This window comes from Heptranchias perlo, chromosome 44, assembly GCF_035084215.1.
Source record: "Heptranchias perlo isolate sHepPer1 chromosome 44, sHepPer1.hap1, whole genome shotgun sequence".
In the NCBI taxonomy this organism is placed as follows: Eukaryota; Metazoa; Chordata; class Chondrichthyes; order Hexanchiformes; family Hexanchidae; genus Heptranchias; species Heptranchias perlo.
Genome location: NC_090368.1, coordinates 5,669,594 through 5,687,484, shown reverse-complemented (window position 1 = coordinate 5,687,484; position 17,891 = coordinate 5,669,594). Strand labels below are relative to the sequence as shown.

General features: G+C 46.7%; 1 protein-coding gene across 1 annotated transcript in view; it reads left to right on the top strand.

The window, feature by feature from the left end:
* The first annotated feature begins 2,007 nt into the window (after positions 1–2,007).
* The window catches only part of hormad1 (HORMA domain containing 1), an 18,348-nt gene continuing 2,464 nt past the window's right edge, over positions 2,008–17,891 (top strand). The window contains exons 1-11 of the mRNA XM_067976124.1: positions 2,008–2,040; positions 4,536–4,680; positions 5,568–5,631; positions 7,559–7,595; positions 9,389–9,409; positions 9,515–9,541; positions 11,580–11,647; positions 13,737–13,888; positions 14,950–15,194; positions 17,600–17,678; positions 17,797–17,870. Of these exons, the coding sequence (XP_067832225.1) occupies positions 2,008–2,040; positions 4,536–4,680; positions 5,568–5,631; positions 7,559–7,595; positions 9,389–9,409; positions 9,515–9,541; positions 11,580–11,647; positions 13,737–13,888; positions 14,950–15,194; positions 17,600–17,678; positions 17,797–17,870 (945 nt within the window). The remainder of the gene's footprint in view (positions 2,041–4,535; positions 4,681–5,567; positions 5,632–7,558; positions 7,596–9,388; positions 9,410–9,514; positions 9,542–11,579; positions 11,648–13,736; positions 13,889–14,949; positions 15,195–17,599; positions 17,679–17,796; positions 17,871–17,891) is intronic.

Sequence of the window (17,891 nt, the reverse complement as noted above, 5' to 3'; positions counted from 1 at the left end):
TTAACATAGTAATTAATCTCTAATACTGAGTAACTAATAATGAACACCGAGTAATAAGTGAGTAATTATTAACCAGCATTCACTGATTAACATTGTAATTAATCTTTAATACTGAGTAACTAATAATGAACACCTAGTAATAAGTGAGTAATTATTAACCAGCATTCACTGATTAACATTGTAATTAATCTTTAATACTGAGTAACTAATAATGAACACCTAGTAATAATTGAGTAATTATTAACCAGCATTCACTGATTAACATAGTAATTAATCTTTAATACTGAGTAACTAATAATGAACACCTAGTAATAAGTGAGTAATTATTAACCAGCATTCACTGATTAACATAGTAATTAATCTTTAATACTGAGTAACTAATAATGAACACCTAGTAATAAGTGAGTAATTATTAACCAGCATTCACTGATTAACATAGTAATTAATCTTTAATACTGAGTAACTAATAATGAACACCTAGTAATAAGTGAGTAATTATTAACCAGCGTTCACTGATTAACATAGTAATTAATCTTTAATACTGAGTAACTAATAATGAACACCTAGTAATAAGTGAGTAATTATTAACCAGCGTTCACTGATTAACATAGTAATTAATCTTTAATACTGAGTAACTAATAATGAACACCTAGTAATAAGTGAGTAATTATTAACCAGCGTTCACTGATTAACATAGTAATTAATCTTTAATACTGAGTAACTAATAATGAACACCGAGTAATAAGTGAGTAATTAATCTCTAATACTGAGTAACTAATAATGAACACTCAGTAATTATTAACTAATGTTTACTGACCAACAATGTAATTAATCACTAATACTGAGTAATTAATAATGAATACTGAGTAATAACAGAGTAATTATTAACTAACATTTACTAATTGCTACTGAACAATTTATAATCAACATTAAGTAATTATTAACTAATATTTGCTGACCAATACTGAATAATTAATTATACTCAGTAATAACTTACTGTGAGTAATTTTTAACTAACATTTACCTATCAAAGCCAAGTAATTAATATCTAATACTGAGTATTCACTATTTAATTAACACTGAATGTGTAATTGACTAATAATCACTAATATTGAGTATTTCATCACAAATACTGAGTTATAATATTTAGTGAGCAATTATTAACTGATAATTACTGATGAATGTATTTAATAATTGCTACCAAATGAGTGATTACTAACTAATATTTGCTGCCTAATTATTAACTGATAAGTCAATTACTAATACATATTAGTTAATTGCTCTTTATTATTAAGTTACTTATTATTGATTGAAATGTCAAAACTGTCCAGGGGTAAAAGAGAGAGTTCTAAATCCAGCAACACACACATTTTATTAAGAAGTTACCATTTTATCACTAGCGATCATTTTTTATTAATCAACATTTACTAATCATTATTAACACATATGCCTCATTAATTAATGTTTATCTGGCGCACTCTTGCCTCTGAGTCAGAAGGTCGTGGGTTCGAGCCCCACTCCAGAGACTTGAGCCCACCATCCAGGTCGACACTCCCAGGAGGCGGAGAGGTTTAGAGAGGGAATTCCAGAGCTTAGGGCCCAGGCAGCTGAAGGCACGGCCGCCAATGGTGGAGCGATGAAAATCAGGGATATGCAAGAGGCCAGATTTGGAGGAGTGCAGAGATCTCGGAGGGTCGGAGGGTCATAGGGGCTGGAGGAGGTTACGGAGATAGGGAGGGGGGGGGGTGAGGGCAATTAATCCCACTCAACTGCCCTGGCTGAGACCAGCTAACTCAAGACTGGGAATCGAATCTGGTCTGAGCGGCTTAGAACTACATTGGGAGACCACCAATTGTATATTCCATTAATCTATAGGTCGGCTACTCCTGTCAGCGTAATCTGTTCTCATAAACTATTCACTGACATGGAATTGACTGTGTCTGCAGGTAATCCACTGGCTACGAAGCGTTTTAAAATCGTCCTTGTGACACAGATCATCGCCCAGCAATGACGACTGCCCAGATGCAGAAGAATGCAATGGTACTGTTCAAATTTTATTGATTCAAAATTACTGCTCACAAACTCAAGGTTAGCAAATAACGCTTAAGGGTCAGAATCTTAATTAAGTTTTTAATCTTTGTACTGCTCAACTTCTGAGAGAAATGAACAAATCTGAGCCTTCCCTCTCTCCCTTCAACCTCCCCCTCCTTCCTTCCTTCCCTCTCTCTCCCTCCTTCCCTCCCTCTCCCTCCCTCCTTTCTTCCTTCCCTCCCTCCCTCTTCTCTCCCTCCTGCACTCCTTCCTCCTTTTCTCCCCTTCCCTCCCTCACTCTTTCCCTCCCTCCCTCTCCTCTCCCTCCCTCCCGCACTCCTTCCTCCTTTTCTCCCCTTCCCTCCCTCACTCTTTCCCTCCCTCCCTCTCCTCTCCCTCCCTCCCGCACTCCTTCCTCCTTTTCTTCCCTTCCCTTCCTCACTCCTTCCCTCCCTCCCTTCACAGCTGTTTTGTTGGGAAGAAACTTTTTAAATGTTAGTTTATTTTGATCCTTCTGTTTTCTCATCATCTCACTTGAAGACAGGAGGGAGAGGGCGGGGGTGTTGCTGGGTCGATTTTTGACTGTATTACCTATGTGTGCGCGGAACGCAGAGGGGAAATTCAACCGGGGGAGGGGAGATGGCACCTCTGGTAACAGAGCGCGTGCGATTTTCCCTCCAGTTAAATGAACAGCACGCCCAGTTTTTCCCACATCCTCTCCCCAAGGTCGAAGCAGCCTGCTGCTAGCCATCGCTGTCTGTGCTGACTCGCAAAGAACGGCAACCCGTGCGAGCTGTGGAGGACGGCTGACACTGGCAGCATGAGGCAGCCTCCTTCAGGGAGGAGGCTGGCAACAGAAAAGTGCTGGGAGGTACGTAGCTGGACACTCAGCTCCTGGAAGGGGAAGGGTTAAGGTTTAAACGACCACTGCTTTTTTTGATATATATGAATGACTTGGACTTGGGTGTACCACAGTTTCAAAATGTGCAGAGGACACAAAACTTTGAAGTGTAGCAGACAGTGAGGAGGACAGTAATAGACTTCAAGAGGACAGACAGGCGGCTGGTGGAACGGGCCGACACATGGCAGACGAAATTTAACGCAGAGAAGTTCGAAGTGATACATTTTGGCAGGAAGAACGAGGAGAGGCAATATAAACTGAATGGTACAATTTTAAAGGGAGTGCAGGAACAGAGAGACATGGGGGTGTATGTGCACAAATCATTGTAGGTGGCAGGATTGGTTGAGAAAGCGGTTAAAAAAGCATATGGGATTCTGGGCTTTATAAATAGAGAGAGTACAAAAGCAAGGAAGTTACGTTGAACCTTTACAAAACGCTGGTTCGGCCACAACTGGAGTATTGTGTCCGATTCTGGGCACCGCACTTTAGGAAGGATGTGAAGGCCTTAGAGAGGGTGCAGAAAATGGTTCCAGGGATGAGGGACTTCAGTTACCTGGATAGACTGGAGAAGCTGGGATTGTTTTCCTTAGAGTAGAGAAGATCAAGAGGAGATTTGACAGGTGTTCAAAATTATGAAGGGTTTAGATAAAGTAAATAAAGAGAAACTGTTCCCATTGGCGGAAGGGTCGAGAACCAGAGGACGCAGATTTAAGGTGATTGGCAAAAGAACCAAAGGTGAAATGAAGAAAACCTTTTTTACGCAGCGAGTTGTTCTGATCTGGAATGCGCTGCCTGAAAGGGCGGTGGAGGCAGATTCAGTCGTGGCTTTCAAAAGGGAATTAGATAAATACTTGAAGGGAAAAAATTTGCAGGGCTACGGGGAAAGAGCAGGGGAATGGGATTAATTGGATAGCTCTTACACAGAGCCGGCACAGGCTCGATGGGCCGAATGGCCTCCTTTTGTGCTGTAACCATTCTATGAAATGGGACCCACCTTTCTCCTTCCAGACACCGACCGACCGACCTGCTGTTCATTCCCAGCACTTTCTATTTCCATTTCAAATTTCCAGTTCTTTATTTTTCCTTATGATCTCTTGCATTCGGTTTATAGCTGTGCATTTGAATCTTTTGGCACAGAAGGAGGCCATTCGGCCTATTGTGCCTGAGCTATCCAATTAGTCCCACTCCCCCTGCTCTTTCCCCATAGCCCTGCAAATTTTTCCTTTTTAAGTTTATATTACATCGAATTTACAGAACAGAAACAGGCCATTCTACGCCGGTGTTAATGCTCCACACAAGCCTCCTCCCACCCCTCTTCATCTCACCCTATTAGCATACCCTTCTGTTCCTTTCTCCCTCATGTGTTCATCCAGCTTCCCCTTAAATGCATCAATTCCCTTTTGAAAGTTACTATTGAATCTGCTTCCACCCCCCCTTTCAGGCGCTGCATTCCAGATCGTAACAACTCGCTGCGTAACTAAACTTCACCTCATCTCCTCCCCTGGCTGGAAACAGCGACAACTATTTGAAGGGGCACAGAGATGCTCCCTCACGCGATGTGGCCCGCTCATTGGTTAACGCTCTTTTTCCATCTGCTTCACAGAGTGTAGCCATGTTCCCCAGCAAGGTAACCACAGAGCAGCAGTCACTAGTCCTGGTGAAGCGTCTTCTGGCTGTTGCGATCTCCTGCATCACCTATCTCAGAGGGCTGTTTCCCGAGTACGCCTATGGAACACGATTCCTGGAGGGTAACCTTTCTTACTGTATACATAACGTAAACCAAGGGAGGGAGGGAAGTCCCTCATCCCACTGAAGCTTGTCCCTCTGGTACACTCTCCCATCATGGCATCTAATTGTATTCTGAATCACCTCAGTATTTGTGCCTCGATAACCTTATTTGGTAAACGATTACAAATATTAACCAGGCAAAGATTTAACAGTTTTTAAGCAAGTACGGAGCCTTTCCCTGTTAACTGTTAAATCTTTAACTTCTTCCAGTTCTGACGACAGGTCATCGATGTCTAGACACAAAAGGCATCAAAGGGTATGGGGAGAGAGCGGGAATATGGTATTGAGATAGAGAATCAGCCATGATCATATTGAATGGCGGAGCAGGCTCGAAGGGCCGAATGGCCTACTCCTGCTCCTATTTCCTATGTTTCTATGATTTGAAATGTGAACTCTGTTTCTCTCTCCACAGCTGCTGCCCGACCTGCTGAATATTTCCAGCATTTTCTGTTTTTACTACTTTAAAATTCGAGCTAGGCCGTTCAGGGGTGATGTCAGGAAGCACTTCTTCACACAAAGGGGAGTGGAAATCTGGAACCCTCCCCCCCCCCCCCAAAAAAGCTGTTGAGGCTGGGGGTCAATTGGAAATTTCAAAACTGAGATCGATAGATTTTTTGTTGGGTGAGGGTATTAAGGGTTACGGAACCAAGGTGGGTAAATGGAGTTAAGAAACAGATCAGCCATGATCTAACTGAATGGTGGAACAGGCTTGAGGGGCTGAATGGCCTCCTTCAGTTCCTAACTGTGACTGATTTTGCCAGATTCATTTTTATTGCTTGCTAGTTTTTCAGTCAGAGTTTCACGCTGTGCTTTGGTCTGAAGAAATCCTATGTTACTTTTTCCTCAGACCTTTGTGTAAAGATTCTACGGGAAGATGACAACTGTCCTGGATCCTCACAAATTGTGAAATGGTTTGTTGTGATTCTTTACTCTTTTAGATTGTGAAAGAAAAAGTACAGTTTAACATATAATAACAACTCGCATTTATACAGCACCTTTAATGTAGTAAAATGTCCCGAGGCGCTTCACAGGAACATTACCACCACGTTTTGACATGAGCCACATAAGGAGATATTAGGACAATTAAGGAGGTTTTAAGGAGCGACTTAAAGGAGGGAGAGAGAGGCGGAGAGGTTTACGGAGGGAATTCCAGAGCTTAGGGCCCGGGCGGCTGAAGGCACGGCTGCCATTGGTGGAGCGAAGGAAATCAGGGATGCGCAAGAGGCCAGAATTGGAGGAGCGCAGAGATCTCGGAGGGTTGTAGGGCCGGAGGAGGTTACAGAGATAGGGAGGGGGGCGAGGGCCACGGAGGGATTTGAAAACAAGGATGAGAATTTTAAAATCGAGGTGTTGCCAGAAATCCAAGAGACCTCCTACAAATATTGACACATTCCTAGGGACCCCTGCAAGTGATACACACTCCCAGGGACCCCTTACAAATATTGACACAATCCCAGGGACCCCCTGTAAATACTGACACACACCCAGGGATCCCCTGCAAATACTGACACACTCCCGAGGGACCCCCTGTAATTACTGACGCACTCCCTGGGACCCCCTGCAAATACTGACACACTCCCAAGCACCACCTGTAAATACTGACACATTTCGAGGGACCCCCTGCAAATACTGACACACTCCCGAGGGACCCCCTGCAAATACTGACACACTCCCGGGGACTCCCTGCAAATACTGACACACTCCCGGGGACCCCCTGTAAATACTGACACATTTCGAGGGACCCCCTGTAAATACTGACACACTCCCGGGGACCCCCTGCAAATACTGACACACTCCCGAAGACCCCCTGCAAATACTGACACACTCCCGGGGACCTCCTGCAAATACTGACACACTCCCGAAGACCCCCTGCAAATACTGACACATTCCTAGGTACCCCCTACAGATACTGACATAATATCAGGCCCCTTCTGCAAATAGAGACTCGCTCCCAGCTAACCACCTGTCCTAACTTCTGAAAGACAGTATCAGCTATCCAAAAGAAAACAGTGCTGTCATAGGTTTAATTAGTATACAGCGACATAAATAACATGCTGGGAAGCCAACAAATGTAGAACAATGTAGAAGGCCAAATTCTTGAGACTCCATGCCTCTTGACACATGGCACGTGCCCGCTCTAAAATGGACAAAGGTCTCATGACTTTGCAGAACCCCTGGGATGATCTATTCATAGGCTGGAGGTTTTCCACTTCAGTATCACACTGAGCCGCGCCGTTACCCACAGCTGTTACTCTTTAGTATGATGCTTATAACCTCCCTTCTCCATTTCTGTAACCTCCACCAGCCCTACGACCCTCAGAGATCGCTGCGCTCCTCCGATTCTGGCCTCTTGCGCAGTCCCGATTTTCATCACTCCGCCATTGGCGGCCGTGCCTTCAGCCGCCTAGGCCCAAAGTTCTGGAATTCCCTCCCTAAACCTCTCTGTCTGTCTGTCTCTCTCTCTCCCTGTTTAAGAAGCCCCTTAAATCTTTGACCAAGCTTTTGATCACCTGTCCTAATATCTCCTTATGTGGACCGGTGTCAGATTTTTGTCTGATACTGCTCCTGTGAAGCGTCCTGAGACGTTTAACTACGTTAAGGTGGCTGCATAAATGCAAGTTGTTACTGTTGTGGCTTGCACCCTTTGTATATGTAGCTAGAAATAACCTGAAACAGAGAGGTATCCCCTAGGTTAAAGAAATGTGCATTACCAGTAGATTTTTGGCTAGCAGTGACTGGGAGGAGTCTGCTGCTTATTAACAATGAGTACGCTCACAATTAAAGACAAATGTGGCCATCAGCAGGTTCTTTATTGCATTATTGTTCTGTTTTATTTAGGATGATGGGATGCTATGACGCGTTGCAGAAGAAATACGTAAGTTATTTTGTTGATACTGTTTTCTAGAAATGAGCAAGCAACTGGGGGTAGAATCTCATGGATCAGAGTGAAATCAAATGCAGTTGAGGACTCACGCACGCAGGCCCATGTACACACACGCACACCAACAACTTGCATTTATATAGCGCCTTACACATAGTAAAACGTCCCAAGGTGCTTCACAGGAGCGATTATCAAACAAAATTTAACACCGAGCCACATAAGGTGATATTAGGACAGGTGACCAAAAGCATAGTCAAAGAGGTAGGTTTTAAGGAGCGTCTTAAAGGAGGAGAGAGAGAGGCGGAGAGGATTAGGGAGGGAATTCCAGAGCTTAGGGCCCAGGCAGCTGAAGGCACGGCCGCCAATGGTGGAGCGATTAAAATCGGGGTGGGCAAGAGGCCAGAATTGGAGGAGCGCAGAGATCTCGGAGGGTTGTAGGGACTGGAGGAGGTTACAGAGATAGGGAGGGAGCGAGGCCGTGGAGGGATTTGAAAACAAGGTTGAGAATTTTAAGTGAGAAAAGTGATGAAAGCAGGCAAGAAATGGCTTTAAGACTGCAGAATTAATTTATTGCAGCGCCCAATAATAAGGCAGTTGCTGCTCACAGCCGTCTCCCTTGCAACCCTGCACACCCATTTCACTTGGGCATCATTTGGAACCAACGCCCTCCATCCCAGAATATCAGGAAATGGCACGAGGACTGTTCCCACCCCTAGTTAATATTTAAATTAGGTCCCTCGCCCATGTGGTGGGATCTTCCCATAACCAGCGTTCCCCAATCACATAGGCAGAGATAGGAACAGGAGGAGGCCATTCAGCCCCTCGAGCCTGTTCCGCCGTTCAGTCAGATCATGGCTGATCTGTATCTTAACTCCATCTACCCGCCTTGGTTCTGTAACCTTTAATACCCTCACCCAACAAAAATCTATCCATCTCAGTTGTGAAATTTTTCAATTGACCCCCAGCCTCGACAGCGTTTTGGGGGGAGTGAGTTCCAGATTTCCACTCCCCTTTGTGTGAAGAAGTGCTTCCTGACATCACCCCTGAACGGCCTGGCTCTAATTTTAAGTTTCTGCCCCCTTGTTCTGGACTCCCCCCATCAGAGGAAATAGTTTCTCTCAACAGCATGATGGGAACCCCAACAAATTTTCCCATTGGGTCCGTCTGATTTATAGCGGACTCGATTGGATAATTCAGGGTTGGCTGCTTAGGCCTACAAATGACTGGCTCTGAATGGGTCAGGAAGAAGGAAAGAACTTGCATTCCTATCGCGCCTTTCACAACCTCAGGATGTCCCAAAGCGCTTTACAGCCAATGAAGCACATCTGAAGTGTAGTCACTGTTGTAGTGTAGGAAATGCAGCAGCCAATTTGCGCACAGCAAGATCCCACAAACAGCAATGTGATAATGACATTGGTTGAGGGATAAGTATGGGACACCAGGGAGAACTCCCCTGCTCTTCTTTGAACTAGTGCCGTGGGATCTTTTATCTGCACCGGAGAGGGCAGACAGGGCCTCGGTTTAACGTCTCATCTGAAAGACGGCACCTCCGACAGCGCAGCACTCCCTCAGTACCGCTCTGGGAGTGTCGGCCTAGATTATGAGCTCAAGTCTCTGGAGTGGGACTCAAGCCCATGACTTTCTGACTCCAAGGCGAGAGTGCTACCCACTGAGCCACTTCAGGAGAGGATGGGAGAGGATAAGTAAATCTAAGAGACAATGTCATTAGCAGTCATCGTAGAAATATTAATTCATGTTGAAACCATCTTGTGTTTCCCTTTAAACAGCTGCGGATGCTTGTTTTGGCTGTAAGTAATTTACTAACATTAATTTTGAAATGCTGCTTCCACTTACTGGTTAATGACTATTGGATAGTGGTTTGCTTATATCAGACTTTTGCTTTTCATTTACAGATCTACACAAACCAGGAGGACCCGCAGGTATTTTCCACTGTTTTAAATAATCGGCTGTAATTTGAAGGGGTGAATTTCCGACTTTGCACTCTCGGTGGGGAACCCATCCCACAGGAATGCCTTCCGGAAATTCAGATGCAACGTATAATTTCACTTGTGCCCGAATTTTCGGTATGCGCTCCAGGTGGGCTGGCTACCACCCAGAACTTTTTTTCTGTCTGTCCTCCTTCCCTACAGTCCTTCCCTTTTCTCCCCTCTTTTTTTGTCCTTCCCGTCTCTGTTCTTCCCTACTCTTCTTCCCTTCTCTCTTGTCGTTCCCTTCTCTCTCTCCATCCCTTCTCTGTCTCTCCTTTCTTTCTCTGTCTCTCCTTTCTTTCTCTGTCTCTCCTTTCTTTCTCTGTCTCTCCTTTCTTTCTCTGTCTCTCCTTTCTTTCTCTCTCGCTCCTTTCTTTGTCTCTCTCTTCTTCCCTTGTTTCTCTCTTCTCTTTCTCCTTCCCTTCTAACTCTTGCTCTTGTCCCTTGTTTCTCTTTCACTCTCCTCTCGTTTCTCTTTTGCTCTCCTTCCCTTGTTTCTCTTTCACTCTCCTCTCGTTTCTCTTTTGCTCTCCTTCCCTTGTTTCTCTTTCACTCTCCTCTCATTTCTCTTTTGCTCTCCTTCTCTTGTTTCTCTTTCACTCTCCTCTCGTTTCTCTTTTGCTCTCCTTCCCTTGTTTCTCTTTCACTCTGCTACCCTTGTTTCTCTTCCCTTTCTCTTTCTCTTTCTCTTTTTCTCTCTATCTCTTTTTCTCTGTCCTCTTCTGGTTCTCTATTCCTTTCCTCTTCTAGTTCATTCTCACTTTCTTCTGCTTCACTCTCTATTTTTCTCACTCACATTCTCTTCCTTCATTTTGTGGTTTGCGTGCTCTTTGTCTGTCTCTCTCTCGCAATCTCTCCTTTTCTGCTTCACCCACGTGCCTCTTCTGCTTGTTGCTCTCGCTTTTATTTCCTGTTCCTTTTTTTTTAAACCCCTCTCCTATTCAGCTCTCTGTAGAGACACTGTGGGGTAAGAATAACACTGCCCAGAAATCTGATGGGAACTGCTGGCCAAGAAGGTGGCACAGAGCTGCTGAAACAGCCCAGAAAGCCAACGAGAGCAGGACCACTGACGGTCCATGGAGAAGAGGGAAGGAGTGATAAAGGGTGGTACAACAACTTGCATTTATATAGCGCCTTTAACGTAATAAAATGCCCCAAGGTGCTTCACAGAAGTGTAATCAGACAAAATTTGATACCGAGTCACTTAAGGAGAGATTAGGACAGGTGACTAAAAGCTTGGTCAAAGAGGTAGGTTTTAAGGAGCATCTTAAAGGAGGAGGGAGAGGCGGAGAGGTTTAGGGAGGGAATTCCAGAGCTTAGGGCCCAGGCAGCTGAAGGCACGGCCGCCAATGGTGGAGCGATGGAAATCGGGGATACGCAAGAGGCCAGAATTGGAGGAGCGCAGAGATCTCGGAGGGTTGTAGGGGCTGGAGGAGGTTACAGAGATAGGGAGGGGGGCGAGGGCCATGGAGGGGATTTGAAAACCAGGATGAGAATTTTAAAATCGAGGTGTTGCTGGACCGGGAGCCAATGTAGGTCCAGCGAGCACAGGGGTGATGGGTACAAGAGTAACGGGAAGGACCTGCCCAGGGCTGGTACAGTGGGATGGGAATGTGTGGCCCTGGCTGAACTCTGCAAGGTTGGAAATAGCGGAAGAGGGGGGTTAAAAGACAAAACACTCACAGCTGTGATAAAGGGAGCTACTAGCCCTGAATCAGAAAGATCCCAGGCATCCTGCCCCTACCAACTGGTATATTTTTAAAGTGCACTCACCATATCTCAAACTCCTATTTTGCAACAGGTTTCTCCCCCACCCTTGGTTCCCGTGCAACTGTACCCCAGTAAAAGCCAGCGCCTGCAGGAGAGAGGACTATTGGGGTGGGGGAAGAAAGGCTAATGCCATAACTCTAACCCTCAATCGCCCGTCGTTTCTGACGTTCACCGTAGGAGCTTTGCCGAGTATTGTTCATAACTCGTTCTTCCTTTTCAGACAGTCACTGAATGTTACCAGTTTAAGTTCAAATATATGAAGGACGGACCAATGATGGACTTTGCAAGGTAGTCTCCACCTCCACTCATCTTTGTCTGAACACTCGTGTAGATTGCCAGTCTGCAATTGTGTGCGTGCGTACTTAAATGCATCCGTGCGTGCGTGCATACTTATGTGTGTGTGTGCGCGTACTTATGAGTGCGTTTGTGTGTGTGTACTTACATGACTGCGTACTTATGAGTGTGTGTGCCGTTTGGTCTGCAGTTGAGACTGATAACCCTAATATCCCATCCGATCCAGATGAAACGTGGTGAATTGTTGAATAACCCTCACGGAGTTTCCCACCTGCGTGCCGTACGTTGGGACAAAGGTGGGATGAGTGCTCAGGCCCGGGATTTCCCACCTGGTGAGCTTGCTTCCCCCCCCGCCTCTCTCTCCGCCCCCAGCCTTAGCTATACCTCGATGGGGCCTAGCCCATCAGAGGCCCGATACCTTCCGCAGGGAGGAAGAGAAAGTTGAAGGCACGCATATCTCTTGTGTGACCTCCTACCAAACAGTTAGTAAGGAGCAGTGACAGGGAGCTGTGAATAAGTCATCTGCCCACTCTTCGCAGTTGGGTATGGTGCATGGTTTGGGGACAGAGAGGGGGAGAAAATATCGACGTGATAATGATTCCCCCCTCGTTCTGTGAAGGTGAGGGTACATTTCTACAGTTGCTAGCAACTTTCAAGCATCTCGCTCAACTGGCCATTCTTCCTGTTTGAGCTTGCACAGTGAGCAACCTGTTCAGCCATGGGGGGCACACCACAGCTGAGCTCGCTCATATTCTCAGTCGATGTCCGCACACAGGCGCATGGCCTGGTTTGTCTCCTCCATGGGAGCTGAGACCAGCTGCAGACGCTGCCGCTGCCCAGTGCCGAGTTAACTTAGCCCGTCCACCACCTTTAACATCCCCCACCGATGCTCCATGGCCGCAGTGTGTGCCATCTACAGGACACACTGCAGCAACTCGCCAAGGCTTCTTCGACAGCACTTCCCGAACCCACGACCTCTACCACCCAGAAGGACAAGGGCAGCAGGCGCATGGGAACAACACCACCTGCACGTTCCCCTCCAAGTCACACACCATCCGGACTTGGACATATCACGGCCGTTCCTTCATCGTCGCTGGGTCACAACCCTGGAACTCCCTACCTAACAGCACTGTGGGAGAACCTTCACCACATGGACTGCAGCAGTTCAAGAAGGCGGCTCATCGCCACCTTCTCGATGGGCAATAAATGCCGGCCTTGCCCACATCCCCAGAACGAACAGTAATAACTTGGGACTTCTCTGGTGTGCCTGGCTCCACTTCACTCTAGCTTAACCACCTCAGTTGGCATTTAAGGGGCAGAAGTCTACTACCACCGAGGGCTGGGCTTTATGACCCAGCGTGCTCCTGCAGAGTCACGGTTATTAATGCAGTTTTGGGGAAGGCTCCCACTGGTGTTTGCCCCTGACACTGCTGCTCACCTCAGGTGGGGGAGGAGGGCATTGTCCCATGATGCCTGCCATAGTAGAGCAGCGCCGGTAGAAGGAAAAGAAAATGTTACTTTATTTTGGAATCTCCTGCTTTGAGACGCGATCAATCATACCGGGAAGGGCAGACGTTAATCTTAACCCCCAAACTCAGCATTGCTGACTGCCTTGAACGCTCCAGCATTCATGATGCCAAGCTAATGCCGTTACAACAGCAACTTGCGTTTATATAGCACCTTTAATGTGGTAAAACGAGCCAAGGCGCTTCACAGGAGCGATTATCAAACACAATTTGACACCGAGCCACATAAGGAGATATTAGGACAGGTGACCAAAAGCTTGGTCAAAGAGGGAGGTTTTAAGGAGCGTCTTAAAGGAGGAGAGAGAGGCGGAGAGGTTTAGGGAGGGAATTCCAGAGCTTAGGGCCCAGGGGGCTGAAGGCACGGCCGCCAATGGTGGAGCGATGGAAATCGGGGATGGGCAAGAGGCCAGAATTAAGGGCAGCCATTAACCTATGGGTTGAAGATGCCCGCCTGTAGATGGCACAGACCCTCTGCCCCCACCCCCGCGAGCTTTTAGTGTGTTGTAAATGCCTCTGCAAAGTTTTGAGCTTCCTCCTTAGTGTCTTCGTTTGTGTAGCAACAACAGGAAGATTAGTTCCACTGTGAGCGGTGCGGACACGAAGAAGGCCAGCATCCTGCTCATTCGTAAGCTCTACGTCCTGATGCAGAGCCTGGGGCCCCTTCCCAACGACATCTGCCTAAAGATGAAACTTTCCTACTACGATGAAGGTAATTTGTCTCCTGGCTGCACGGGCTTACTCCGCGATTGAGAAAACGCTCGCCAAATAACCTATGGGGCCGCTCTCCCCCCTCATCGTCAAACCCACAGCGCAGATGGTGCCACTTAACAGTTTGTTTTTACAAATAAATCCCCGCTGCTTATAGCGGGCGCATTGATGGGATTTGCCTGCTATGTGCAATGGCCGGACTAACACCGTAGCACTATAACAGTAATCAAGAATGTCGCAGATCGCCATTGAATAAACTAAACAAGACTGCATGGAATGCAGCTCGCTTTATTTAAACTGCAATCAGTGCTTAGTACAACCTGTAACCCCCCCACATCACTTAGAGGGGATTAGGTTTTACGTACACAAACACTATCGAGGTGTTACTTACGTTTTTTGCTTGCATTCAGTGCGCCTTAATAAGGTGCAAACCAGTGTGTAAGTACTGCTGTTTCTGCCTGAAATACATGGAGCACTTAAGACGCTATAACCGGCAACTTTGAAATTGATGTTAATTCAAATGGGTAACGATTATTACGTTTTGGCCGAATTATGCGGCTGCCCGTTTTAAACGTGGGCGTTTTAAGTGGCGGGGACTGTAGGTGAGCTACTTGTCACAGGGTACCCAGCCTCTGCCCAGTCTTGGAGTCACAGTGTTGGTATGGCTGGTTACGGTAAGCTGGTGGTACCTGGAAGTTTGCCTTCTACCATCCTGGTCGTAGGTGCAAGGCCACCTGTTCCTCCTAAAACAGTGTTACACTTCCCACACGTCATGTCCCAAATTACTTATATGCTGAATCCCCATGGTGATCTGCCACTGTGTCCATTGGCCTCCAACAATCGTGGCCATCGTCCCTTGTGCCAGGTATGACTCCGGCCACTGGAAAGTATTTTCCCTTGGTCCCCGTAGACCTCAATTTTGCCACACTCGCCTTTGGCATTCGGCTCTTTTGCCCATGTCAGGATCGAGGCTGTTATGAGGTCTGGAGCTGAGTCTGGCAGAACCCAAACTGAGCATCGGTGCTGCACGGACGTGTAATCTTAACTCATTGTAACTCGCAGTAACTCCGCCGGACTACCAGCCTCCTGGCTTCAAAGAGAGCAGCTCAGAGAATATGATGTTTGAGGGGCAGCCGGTCTTCCTGAGCGTGGGTGAGGTGGCCACTCCATTCCACGTCCTGAGGGTAAAGGTCACGACGGAGAGCGATCGCATGGCGCAAATGGACAAAGAGCTGGAGAAGGAGAACAGAAACAGCCCGTCCGCCCGGGGCCTGGAGCTAGACCAGAATGAGCAAGTCGAAATTAATGTAAGATGCGTCGCATTATGGCTAACGGTCTGTTCGTTTCACTACGTTAAAGGTGCTGTTCCAGTGTAAGCTGTTGCTGTTGTAACCAGTGACGATGACTTTGCAACGGCCAAAGTGTCGCAAAAACTCACAGCGAAGGCCAAAATCTCATGGCAGCAAATCGTCTCGTATGTCACCAGCACATACTGAAAAAACTGCGGGCCTCGCACCTAGCAGCCGCTTCGATCTGCTCCTGGCAAACTTAGCATTGCTGACTGCCATGAATGCTCCAGTATTCATCATGTTCAGCCAGGGCCTTAACAATAGCAACTTGCATTTATATAGCACCTTTAACACAGTACACCCGTCCCAAGGCGCTCCACAGGAGCGATTGTCAGACAAAATTTGACACCGAGCCACATAAGGAGATATTAGGACAGGCTTGGTCAGAGAGGTAGGTTTTAAGGGGCGTCTTAAAGGAGGAGAGAGAGGCGGAGAGGTTTAGGGAGGGAATTCCAGAGCTTAGGGCCCAGGCGGCTGATGGCACGGCCGCCAACGGTGGAGCGATGGAAATCGGGGGATGCGCAAGAGGCCAGAATTGGAGGAGCGCAGAGATCTCGGAGGGTTGTAGGGGCTGGAGGAGGTTACAGAGAGAGGGAGGGGGGCGAGGGCCATGGAGGGATTTGATCATGAGGATGAGAATTTTAAACTTCAGTTAAGACAAGAAGCTTGGACACTCCAAGTTTTGGGGTATTTTCTTCCCGGTTTTTAGTGAATCCTTCCCCCCCACTCACCCTTTGCCCTCATTAAAGTACTGGCTCATATCGGAGTAAACGGACTCCAACAGCCCTTTAGTTCCTTGCACAAAGCTGTGAAAAGAATGAGGCATTTTTTTGTCCTTAGTGGGCTCTCTCTGTTCCGTTGCTTAGCCATAGAAACAGCTTTCTTTAAGAAAGTTGCAGAGTCTCAAAATGGCTTCTGCGACTGCATGTTGAGAAATTGGCTTCTTCCTTTCTCTCTGCGTGAAGTATATCATAAAAAAGACGAACCAGTCGTGTTGAGCACTAACACGTGCGTCCGTTACAATCACGCGAGTGCTAGAAACAATGGGGATAAAATTCAAACTCCGACGCAGGCACCAGTGCCCGGGTTTCACTCGCCTGGTCCCCCACTAAAGTCGGATTCCTCCCTCCCTACTTCATCTCACCCTATCAGCATATCCTTCTATTCCTTTCTTCCTCGTGTTTATCCAGCTTCCCCTTAAATCCATCTACGTTATTCACCTCAACTACTCATGCGGTAGCAAGTTCACATTCTCACCACTCTCTGGGTAAAGAAGTTTCTCCTGAATTCCCCATTGGATTTATTAGTGACTCTCTTACATTTATGGCCCCTAGTTCTGGTCTCCCCCACAAGTGGAAACATCTTCTCTACGTCTACCCCACCGATCCCCTTCATAAATTTAAAGACCTCTATCAGGTCACCCCTCAGCCTTCTCTTTTTCTAGAGAAAAGAGCTCCAGCCTGTTCAATCTTTCCTGATAGTTATAACCTCTCAGTTCTGGTATCATCCTTGTAAATCTTTTTTGCACCTTCTCCAGTGCCTCTATATCTTTTTTGTAATATGGAGACTAGAACTGTGCCCAATACTCCCAAGTGTGGTCTAACCAAGGTTCTATACAAGTCTAACAGAACTTCCCTGCTTTTCAATTCAATGCCTCTAGAAATGAACCCCAGCGCTTGGTTTGCAATTTTTATGGCCTTGTTAACCTGCGTCGCTACTTTTAATGATTTGCGTATCTGTACCCCTAGATCCCTTTGCTCCTCTACTCAGTATAGACTCTTTATTTTCCAAGGAGTATGTGTCTCCTTATTCCTCCTACCTAAATGCACCACCTCACATTTGACTATATTGAAATTCATTTGGCATTAATGTCCTGAGGTCATGAAAAGTGCAATCAATGCAAGGCTTTCCTTTACGACAGATTACAGGGTATGAAAAATGTAATAAACTTTTTTTATATTCGTTCATGGGACGTGGGCGTCGCTGGCAAGGCCGGCATTTATTGCCCATCTCTAGTTGCCCTTGAGAAGGTGGTGGTGAGCCGCCTTCTTGAACCGCTGCAGTCCGTGTGGTGAAGGTTCTCCCACAGTGCTGTTAGGAAGGGAGTTCCAGGATTTTGACCCAGCGACGATGAAGGAACAGCGATATATTTCCAAGTCGGGATGGTGTGTGACTTGGAGGGGAACGTGCAGGTGGTGTTGTTCCCACGCGCCTGCTGCCCTTGTCCTTCTAGATGGTAGAGGTCGCGGGTTTGGGAGGTGCTGTCGAAGAAGCCTTGGCGAGTTGCTGCAGTGCCTCCTGTGGATGGTACAGGATGAGTTTATTCATTACTCTTGATATTGTTCCTCTTCTATTTTAAAAAGGACACTTTACCTGCAGAAAGCCCCACTGAATCCCAGGTAATTATACCTGAAAATGGCAACGCTGATGTACAAAGTACAGGTATGTCAAGTCCCTGAGCGCTGAGGCACTGAGCCAGTGATAAGGTTTAAATGCGAACATTCCTGTGCAGTACCGATAACGATTGCTTAAAAACTGTGTCACTTCGCTTTGTTTTCAGAAGCAAAATCCCAGCCGCAGGCTGAAAAGGCATCGGGCACAGCAAGCCCAAAGACCAGCAGCCCTGCTTCGCAGGTGAGTCTGACTCTGGAGTCG